Raw genomic sequence first — 11286 nt, 5'->3', positions numbered from 1 at the left:
TGTGTGTGTGTGTGAGACGGTGTGGATGTATAAATGTGAATTTTTTAGCATCCTCACTCAGAGCTTCATTATCGATCCTTAATGTGTTTGTGCTAGCTTGTAGGGGAATGTGCTGTGTTTCAGTATTTCCCTCCTGATTGAAGAGCTCCGTCTGGGCATATGCTAGGTAATTCTCTAATGGGCCTCATTGGAGGAACAGCTCCACTCAATAGCCATCAGTCAATTATATTCAATAGCCATCAGTCAGTTCAAGTCAATAAGACAAAGCAGAGGATAGCAGGCTCTCTCGCTGTCACTCCTCAGAGTGTCACAAGATTGACCGTCTCTCTTTTGAAAATTGGATTTGGTGTCGGGTGAGAGGAATGTTTACGGTAACAACATTGGATGATGTGCCAGATGAAAATGCTTCTTGTCTCTGGGAAATGAAATCGTGTCACTTCGGATGGAAGGAGACTAGTGTCACAAGACCAGCATACCCCTGAAAGTGTGGACGTCAGACATGATATCCTTCTGTTCTTTCTGTGTTTTTCCCTTCAGCAAGAACTGCTGCAGGTAATTAAAAAGAGAGGTCAAGAGATGACCAGAATGTTTAGTGTGTGTGGACAGCGAGCCCTTGAGGGTTGAGACGAAGGTGAAGAGGTTAGAGTGGAGGGATGGGAGGCAACAAAGGAGGTGGGTTTTGATGAAGGTGAATGCCGGCTGAGGGAAGAAACAGTCCTCCAGCTGAGCCCCTGATGATGTTTTAACCATCGTGAGAGGAGAAATGCCTCTTCTCTGATTCACCCCTCCCTCTTGTGCTTTGGTTCATCTCCCTCTTTGACACATTCGTTCTCAGTTTTTATTTACTTCACCCCATCACACCCTCTTCCCTCAGGTGCTTGTTTGGAGATATACCCTTTCCCTTTTCTTTACAGCTCAATTACATGGTAAAGCCTGTAGTCAGTGCTGAAGGGTGAAGGGGGGGGGGGTATAAGAAGTGTTTCGCACTCAGCTGTAAATATACTATAAGCTACAGCTTGTCTCATGTGACTGTGCAATTTGGCATACATCCTTCCATTACTCTCTTTCCCTGCATACCACTAACCCCTCTGTTATTCCCCAGGCGGCAGGCCAGATATTGACCTTTGGATCCTCCCATTTTTCCCTTATGGATGCACTCAAAGCTCAAACAGAGAGGGGGAATGGAGTGTCTGTCTGTGAATACATAAAACTACACACATGCACAGACAAATGTATGTGCAAGCATATGCAGACACACTTGTTCATACACACAGGGAGATATTCCGATCCTTTTCAAATCACATTTTTTTGGTTTTGGTAAGGGTCATTGTTTACCATTGAATGCTTGAGTTCATTCCTCCATATTTAATGACGAAGCTGTTTGTTCTCAGATCAAAAGATTAGCTTCACTGAGACATAACGTGATGGATCAGTGTGGGCTAGGGGCCGCTTGGCCACCGAGGCTGCTAGCCAAAATTTAGAGCTGCCACGGAGAATAACCCTCTATTGTGCGGTTGTCAGGCTGGTTGGCTGCTGTGGCGCGCACACTCAGACACGCTGGCATGCACGCAGACATATACTGTTGTGCACACATACAAACAGAGACACTTATCACCAGAAAGAGTCAGTGTCAGGTCAGCCGGCTCGGCCTGTGGACAGCGCTGTATTGTTGTTAGCCTCCAGCTCTCCTGGACATTTAACAGTGCGGGCATTCAGCTGTTACTGGTGACTCAGGACCAGCGGGCAGCATGGCAACCAGTGTGACCAACAACACCTGCCTTCACACTACCACACTGTTGTGTTCAAGAGGCTCATGGACCAAAGATAAATCAAGAATATTCTGTTTACAAAATTTTGGAAAAATACATCTTAAAAACACAGCTAAATAAAAGATCTGTCAATATCACGATGAACTGTACGACGGGGGGGAAAACAGCTTTTTATGAATTAATATAGGTTAGACACATCTATAAGGAGCAAACAAAATAAGTATTCCCCATGGTGAGATGAAGAAATGGGGTCACATGGGGAGGATTTTAATCCATTTGTTCTGTAGTCCTATTGAACTTATTGCTTTTTCACTTGACCTCCACCCTGATGACCCCCACTGAGAGCTTGTAGAGATTAATGTAAAGGACACAGTGTGATACCTATTCATTGGACTTTTAGCTTCCGGGCCAAAACAATATATATGTCATGTCAAGTGGCTGTTTGACTTTGACACTCGTTGCAGCCCTGGCTGTTTGACTGGCATATTTCCCACATTTTTTTTGTCTTTCACAGCTTTGTTGCCGGTACTTCTCTTTACGTCCATCTTTAAAGATCACATGGGAGCATAGTCATGTACATACTCGTTTTTTGTGTTAGAGAGAGCTGACTGACAGCACCTCTGATTTAATAAATACATCTTTTGTCTGCAAAGAGCCAGCCTTCACCCCATCAGCCTCAGCCCACAGCTGATATGCAAAAACACAGCCATATTTTACATCCCCAAATCAACCACAAGCAGCCAAAACAGTCTAGTCAGTGACCTACTTCTCTGTCTTTTGAGCAGGTCCCATGTGGATATGCATGTGTTTTAACATTTTTGGTATTTTGGTGGCGCTGTCATTTAGAGATGAGCTCAGTTCTTATAGCTTTGATGCCACACTGCAAAGATACTGTATTTTGCTGGTTTCTTTCTTCTTGGAAAAAGGCAATAAAAAGCCATTTATATACTCTGTGCAGTTAGTGAAGCAATCCACCCTGTGGCTGGGAATGGACCAGTCTTCTTTCAACTCATCGTATAAATCAGTCAAGTAAAGTGTATTTAATGTGAAATCTAGTGACAATTATCAGAGTTAAGCTTATAGACCTTGCTGCATCCACAGAGCCATAGTACTGCTTCACCCTATATCTCCCTCTGCCCTCATTTTCCTCTTTCTTCATTTATTGTAGTTAAGTTCCAGGCTTGGAAAAGCGTGTACTTCCTTACAAATAGGGCTATTAAAATAACATGCAGCTAGATCTTATTTAACAGACCGCCTTTTAATTATGTGTGGGGAGACAACTGTGGCGAATTCAGTTCATGCTGACATCAGCAGTATTTTTACTTCTGGTAAAAATGCTTGGAGAGAAAATGTTCCAGACGCACCAGACAAATGATCTTTTAAATGCCCCTTGCCTTGTCGATGTTATCATTCAAGTATTCAGAAGGAACTTCAGCGCGCTCCGGTATCTATCGACGTAACTTCTAACGACTACAAGGTCACTTCCTGTGTGTGTGTGTGTGTGTGTGTGTGTGTGTGTGAGAGAGAGATAGAGAGCTGGTCATCTGCTACCACAACCCTCTTCTGGTGCCCCTTGGTGCCAGTGTAACCAGCCCGGCAGTGTGATCCTGAGGCACTTGTGCGCACACACACACACACCCACACACACACACACACCCAGGGCACGGCTGAGCTAATGACTCATCCTGCTCTGCCCCCTTCTTCTCTCTCCTGTCCTTTGTCTGTCCTGCTGGTAATTCTCTGTCTCTGTCTGTACAGGAGACATCACTCAGAAGGGCTATGAGAAGAAAAGAGGCAAGCTGTTGGCACCGTACATCCCACAGATACAAGGTAAGACACACAGGCCTGCAGGAAATGTACCGTCCAGAACAGGTTTTATCTATACTCTGGCTGCCTGTTAGCATAGAGGTTGGCATAGTATCCTTTAAAGAACAAACAGAATAAGAAAAAGTATCTTATAAGGATGAATAAGGATGATTATAGGAGTAGCTTTGTATACACATTTTACTCTTTTAGATAAAAACAAACCTTATTATAGCCTGCAGAGACAAAAGGCTGAGAAAAGATAAAATCCAAAAATAAAATCCTACAACATAAAAAAAGTATAAAAGCAAAGCCAAAACCAATTCAGAAGTTGCCTGCAGAAGTTGCATATTTTAAACGGAGTAAATTCTTGATATCAGAGATAGCAGATGGAACATCACATGGTCATAAAGTTGTCATTAAGGATACTGTGGAGGCTTTTGACACATCTATACTTTACTCATGTGGTAAGATATGTCTGCTGGTGTGTCCTTGGTTCTCCAGGTCAGGACTTCAACTGTGGTCCTGTGACCCCTGGGTCTGTTATTAATGCCATATCTGTGCGTCAGCCATATGTCACACAGTATGTGTGGAGGCCAAATGAAAATAGGTGCTCACCAACAAAGGCAAGGAAGACGTACTGTAATGGAATTGTAAATATGATGACTTGTTGATTCGCTCTTTATTTTATGTTTTTGTGCTGCTCTCATACTCTCAATGCTAAGCCCTTGATAGGATGTGATTTTGCTCAGATAAATGTTTTTCTTCTTTTAATCGCTAGTTTGTGTGTATTTGAGTCTGCTATTCTGTGTTAGGCTGTGAGTGTAAAGTTTCCCAGCTGTTTGTTACTACTTATTATCTATCTATGGCTGTGGACTCTGTAGGGGGGCTACATGCATTTATCTATCATTTCAAGATATTTTAAGCTCAGTCGTGTCAGTGAGTCCCGGCAGCCTCGGGCACACTATAAGGTCGAGGTGGTTTGTGGTAAATCCCAGAGAGGAGTTGCTGTCTGTATGCTTCATGCCTCTCCGTCCTCTATCCAGGGTCTATGGCAGTCTTTGGTTTGGCCTGCTATCAGAGCACCAAGCCTCAGTGGAAACCAGTCTGGTGTGGGCCGCTCGTTCAAGGCTTTCCACTGAAGTTAGCAGGCCTGTTATTTAACTTGGGCGGATCATCTCCTTCATTCTCTGCCTTTCTCTTGCTCCCTCTCCCTCCTTGTTATCTGTCTTTCATTGTTAGATCCATTCAGTTCAACTAAAGAAGGGAAATGATAGCTATAGGGCACAAATGGATGGGCTTTGGAGTGGGTCAGATGCTTCATATACAACACATGGCTGTGCTGGGAATTAATGACACATCCATCCAGCACAATGAATCAGTGGGTTAGGGTTTAACAGCTGCAAGGTTAAAATAGTAAACCGAGAGACTGTATTCTTCTGAACTCCATACATAATTTCATACGCTGTTTTACTGCCTTATATTTCATTATTGTCATAGGACTGTAAATGTGCCAAGTGCAATAAAGTAGGTGCACAAAGCCAAGTTAAGATCTTGAGAGTGTGGATTAATTTCCTTTGTTTATATTGAGTTTGGGTTTCACTGTGAGCTTGGAGAGTAAATAATTGCTCTCCAAGCTCTCCAATTGTGTTTACCATGCTGAGAGGTCAAACTTTTAGGAAAAGTTGGCTTATGAATGTAAGTTTATCAAAGCCAAACTGTTTATCAGAACCTCTGTAGAGGGATTTCTGTACCTTACAGGTGTACCCGATCTGATCTTGAATGATGGTTTCAGACTGAGCTTCCCATCCACTTGTTTGTGTTAAGCACATGTAATGTCATGTCATAGAACTATGAACTTGATTTAAGTCATTAGCGAAGCGTATTTGCTCTGAAGAAAGTGAGACACGACACACGTGTCATCAGCCGCCACACGGGTAAATGTTGGCATCAGACAGGTGCTAAAAATTCATCTGGGTTTGCGGTGAACCAATAACAACATCTGCTGTGACGGAGCCCACCTCTGATTGGCTCAGCATGGTGTGTCTCTGAAGAGTGTTCTGCCCAGCAACCGGGTCTGGTGTCCTGGCTTGTTTTATAGACCTGTCTCCTCTGGGAGCTGGGGAAAGGCTGTTGTGTGACTGGGCTGTCAGAGCGATATAGGGGACCAGCATATATTGATGGGTTTATGCTCACGGGATGCTATATGTGTATGTGCGTGTTAGACTCCAATGCATTATGTCCTTAAATGTCCTCAGGCCTTATTAAAGCTTGTGTAATATTTGAAACTTGTTATTGAGTCAATTTAGTTGAAGGGTGTGTGAATGTTGCTCAGCATTTCAGTGTGTGTGCTGCTGCTGTCTGAGAGTTGCTGACTGTGTGGAGCTCACTGATCCCCACTAAGCTGCCGCTGAAAAGCCGGACGAGCTGATGGCTGGCTGGGTGTCTGACTGGCCAGCCAGCTAGCTGTTGGATCTAGCTGGCTGGCTGAATGTGGAGTGGTAGAAAAGGCTGTTTTCTAATGTGTTTACTTGCAAAAGGCCGCCACTCTGTGTGCTTCATTTGGTCACAGGTCAGTAAAAGTTGCAACATGACAGCAACCTCAAAGCTGTCCACAGTCTAGTCATAGAGGCTTTCTAGATACACTGTCAATTTTGGCACCCACTTGTGGATTTATGAAACCTCTGTTGTGTGAGACTGTAAATCCAGTCACATTCGACCTCCGCAAAGGGTGCTATTTTTTATTTTAATAAAATTGCTGTTAGTTCAACTAAGTCTCTACAATATCAAAATCGCAAAAAGCTGCAATTTTTTGATGAAGGTAAATGTGTGACAAAACAGCATTATTATGACATACTTTAGTGCTGCAGAGATTCCTTGGCCTACACATCTTGTTCCCCAGATGTAAGAAAACATGTTTGTTTGGTACAAACCCCCGCAAATGTCACATCATCACAATCTTAACAGTTTTTTTATTTTTTGGGGGGGGGGAAATTAGAACTGTGATTGCAAAAATGATCATTCCCACTAATTGTGAATCATCAGTCAGCAATCACAGCATCTATCAAAATAATTTCAATATGTTTACCATATCGTGCAGCCCTGGTCTCTATTGGTAGCCAATGATAGAAGAGCAGCTTTGACCCCCTAAACGTTTGGCTGAACTGACTGTCCCTCGCACTTAGTCATTCTGTGTCATTAGGTTGAATGTTTTGGAAAATCACAGCTGAGACTCAAAGTTGTACTCTCTTTGTATAAATGACTCATCTTTGTAGCTGTTCAAAACACTTCTCTTGGGGAGGGAAGCGTCCAAAAGTGGTAGGCATCCAACAAAAGAAAAACAGTGTGCATAAAAGCATCTCATCATACTCATGCAGGGAACATGGCCAGTGGAGGTTCTTGCCTACCGTCACAGATTTGTGGCACTTTGCAGGGGTTAATGTCTCTGTTAAAGCATATTTGAGCATATGCATCCAGTTAGCAAGTTTAGTTTCATTGAATTAAATGGAATAAAAAATATATTTTTATGTAAATTAAAATAATTTTCTGTTTAATTTAGTTCCCTGTATAGCATCACCTGAGCCTATGGTGTTTTCGAGTCACAATGTATTTAGTTTTGTTGTGCTCTAGTGTATATTTGTAAGTACACACCATTCAGTGTTCATGGATAAGAAACTAGACAGTAGTTGGAACAAATCTTTCAAGTGCACGTGGAAACTGGCAGGAGGCTGTGTTGGTATTCTAGACTCTAGTTGCTATTGTTTACTGAGCCACAGAACTACAGAAGCATCCTTCTAAACTTTATTCTCCTCTTTGTCCCAGGAAAATATACCTTATAAAACGGTCGGCTGTATTTCTGAGTTACAGTACGGATTCTGTCTTTCAGTTGTCCTTCAACTTTGCCTAAAATAACTGCTAAGGCCTTTCATTACTCAACATGGAAATACAAGCAAGTAATGGGAGATTCTTTAATGTGCATTTCTTTAATGTGCAAAACACAAAAAAATTATATTCATCTCATTTAGTAGTCCTCTGTGTGTTGGTATAAAAGCTCATCAGTTTCTCCTTTACATTTATCCTTCATACATACTTCAAATACATCAGTATGAGTGCACGAGAAGTAGTGAAGCCAGTGGTAGAAGACTACTAATTGAGCTTGAACGTGACTTTATTTTAGACGACTTAGTCTTGGGTTTCCCCCTTTGATACTAACCACTAGTTTCTTAATGAAGCTCAAATAAGAATTAGCTAATCATAAGCTAAAGGATGACTCACTGCCTCCGTCATCCACAGCGCTGAGAGGTTGACACGTTTGAGAGTTTGATAATTTTAGAACGCTCTAGTTAAAAGATGTTGTCTTTTTTGACATTCATGGTGCTTAATCACCTCCTTTCTGTTATGTGTGTGATTTGCATTTGCTTCCCTTGGAAAGCTGGGAGGCAGCTGGAAAGCTGGGAGGCAGCTGGAAAGCTGCAAGAGAGACAGGATTAATTAAAGTGAATACTTTCTCAACTCCAAGCTACTGTATTAGAAGAAAGCAGTCTAAGTAGGGGATTACCATTAAGCTTGCGGATACTTGATCTGGTCGAGCAATATTCAGCAACGTTTCTCTATGTCCAGGGCACATTCTGCAACGAGTGTATGTGCTCATATTTCGGATATTGATATTTCTGCATTTGAGCATTAGAGGAAGATATAACTTTTGTTTGTATCCTATTATGAACTGTCCTCTCCCTGCTTTGGTGTTGTCTCTCTGCAGGTGTAGATCCTTCTCTGCAAATTGACAACAGGATCCAGGCATCCTCCCAAGCTGTTCTCCCAGGTTCCAAACACAACAAGTCCCGGGCCGCCAACACCCGGGATGAACGCTTCAGATCTGGTAATCATGTGTCTATGCTGCCTGAGAGTTTTAAATGCCTTGTGCTTATCTTTTATGCTGATGGTAAACTGTGTTGATGTGTTCCCTCAGATTTGCACACAGAAGCCGTCCAAGCAGCTTTGGCAAAGTACAAAGAGAGGAAGATGCCAATGCCCTCCAAGAGACGATCTGTGTTAGTTCAGTCTTCTGTTGAGGCATGCACCCCGCCAGGTGAGACCTTTTAAACCCACTGTTGGCCAAAGGCAAGGTTTATCCTGTGCACACAGCCTTGGTTTATGCTCACGCCGAGTTGTTTACATGTGTTCCCATGAGCATCGGGGTGTAGGAAGATGACACTCTGTTGCGTCCAGTAATCGAAGATTATGTTGCCACGCATTTGCTACTGGAAAGAAATGTGCAGTTTGATGAATGTGTCCATTCTTTGTGACTATAAAGGACTCAGTTCTCACCATTTTGTTCCCAGGCAGACCTTCCCACATGAGTTGCATAATGGGTGCATAATCAGATTTTTAACATAGTCTCCAAATGTCGACCTTTCGCCTGCTTTTATAACAGTTTGTATTGTGTGGGCCACTTCATTTGAATATTTGTCATTTTACTGCATTCTGAAGCTTCTTTAATGATGAGATTATCACGGCCCAAAAAGCTCTTTTTGTGTTGTTAGTTTTAGCCAAATAGCTTTCATCTTCAAGTCAGTCAGTAAGATATCTGTGTAAGATTTGATGGCAGAAAACCTGCCAGTATCTCAAACCCTGCAGTGGCTTTATCATTGGTGTATAAGAGTTAATTGGTGGGGGGCCTTAGAGCCTCATGTGTTAGTTAAAGAGAGAGGACACAGCGGTGGAGCGAGTAACCGGATTAAGAGCTCAGACATTGGGGTTTGAACTGGAGAAGGAGGGGGCCACTTCATGGTTGTTTTCAGTCACTCTGAGTGATCTACTGTAATCTACTGGGACAAGGTACATAGGCAGGTGTGCACACAGTGGCGTGGTCGTGTTATGTATTTCAACATGTTGTCTGTTATTTGATTTTGAATGGCAGAATTCATGAGATTACATTAGCGAAGGTTTATCTGGGGACAGAAAGGACTAAGGCCATTAGTGAGATAATGCAGCTGTAGACTAATATTTTGAGCTCCCAGTATTGTTGGAGTCTGTATTTAGCGCACGTTTTATACTGATTAACTTTCTCCTTTTCCATCTCTTATCTTGCTAATCTGCAGTGGCTGGTTTACATCTGGACACACTACGTGTCTGACTACTGACTGATTGTGAAGAACCAGTAGTAATGTGAGCAAAATCATTTTCATACTGCCAGACCTGTCATTCAGTACAATGTGACATGATGGAATGGAATAAGCCTTTTACAAACAATATATAGTTAATGCCAATATACAGACCAATAATCTAAGACGATATACACACAATATTGGAACTCATACGTGGATAACATGCAAAATCCACATTGATACCGGACTTACTACCAGATGGACTGCCATGAAATATGGTACAGACATTCTTGACCCCCATAGGAGAAAACTTCTGGCTATATTCTGACTTCACCTGTAGCGCTACTACGAGGTTCACATTGATTGATTATCATGACATTTGGTTCAGACGTTCATGTTCCTCTTAGCATGAATTATAATCACTTTGGTGATACCTTGACTTGTCCTACATCATCAGGTTCATGATTGAATGTCCAGCACTTTGGTTTAGAACCAAATACCTGCAAAACTAGAGACATTCCCATCAGCCTCAGCTTTACTTTGTGTTTAGTGTGCAAATGTCAGCATGAACATGTTAATGGTAAATATTATACCTGCTAAATGTAAGCATGTTAACATTGTCATTGTGAGCATGTTGCTGACATTGGCATTTAGCTCAAAGCTCCGCTGTATAGCCTCTTTTTTCTTGTTTTTAGTTTTTTATTGTACTTAATAAGTCAACTTTAAAAGTGATTTACCGTTTATAAAACATAGATAAAGGATAGATTGAACCTTTGTCAGTGTAGTAATATCCACTATAGGCACCAACCATTAGGATGTTGCTTCAGCCAGTTTCAATCAAGAGGTCAGTTAAAGGCCAGCTAAAGCTTTTAATTGCTGGGCTGAAGCTTTAATATAAATGTATTGGTTTGCTTGAACAGAATATTCAACTGCTGCACAAGAATAACTGAGATCTAAGGTTTTATCTCTTTTATATCTCTCCCTGCGCCCAAACCCTCCATCACTGTCTGTCTTTCTCTGACTCATGCTCAACTATCTATTCTTGTTTTTGTCTGTTTATCTGTGACTAATGCCTCCTTTGCTGTTCAAGTTTCCTTCCTATTCTTTCTACCTCTCTATTTCTTCTTTGCCTTTTTTTCTCTGACCCACTCTTTGCCTCTCCCTCTGTGTAACTGTGTCAAGGTTACTGAGATAGGGAGAGATTGGAGAGAGGCAGAGGAATAACAAACAGAATCATAAATGCGAGATAACCCCCATGAGTCTGCTGGATGTAGAGATGTTACATTTTAGCTTGTTATAATCAAACCTCCTCCAGCCTTCCTCTGACAGCCTCTGCAAGGCCACGAGAAAGCTTGAGGAAAGTAACAGTGATTTTAATAGCTTCTCAATTGATGGAATTTACTCGTAACTTCTTACTGTGAGTGATTAGAAGGCAGATTAATCACATGAAGGCTCATTAGTTTAGATAACATAATCAGGCACGTGGTGATCACACACAGGTTTAATCTCTGTTTTCTGTCTCTCTCTCATCCTCTTAGTGGACTTGGGATAGGTTTTCCATATTATTAAGGGTTTATTTTGTAAAATATGCTTCAGTGTAATATTTT

The 11286-nt window shown here is 41.9% G+C and overlaps 1 protein-coding gene across 8 annotated transcripts in view; it reads left to right on the top strand.

Moving 5' to 3' along the window:
• Positions 1-11286, top strand: part of dip2a (disco-interacting protein 2 homolog A) — a 77047-nt gene that overhangs the window by 39425 nt on the left and 26336 nt on the right. For all 8 annotated transcript variants that reach the window (XM_035676294.1, XM_035676301.1, XM_035676300.1 and 5 more), the window contains 3 exons: positions 3528-3599; positions 8332-8451; positions 8542-8661. In XM_035676294.1, coding sequence (XP_035532187.1) covers positions 3528-3599; positions 8332-8451; positions 8542-8661 — 312 coding nt within the window. The remainder of the gene's footprint in view (positions 1-3527; positions 3600-8331; positions 8452-8541; positions 8662-11286) is intronic.

Source organism: Morone saxatilis, unplaced genomic scaffold (assembly GCF_004916995.1).
Source record: "Morone saxatilis isolate NCDOM2014 unplaced genomic scaffold, NCSU_SB_2.0 Contig5, whole genome shotgun sequence".
Lineage (NCBI taxonomy): Eukaryota > Metazoa > Chordata > Actinopteri > Moronidae > Morone > Morone saxatilis.
Note: the sequence above shows the minus strand (reverse complement) of the source record. Positions and strands in the feature narration are given on the sequence as shown.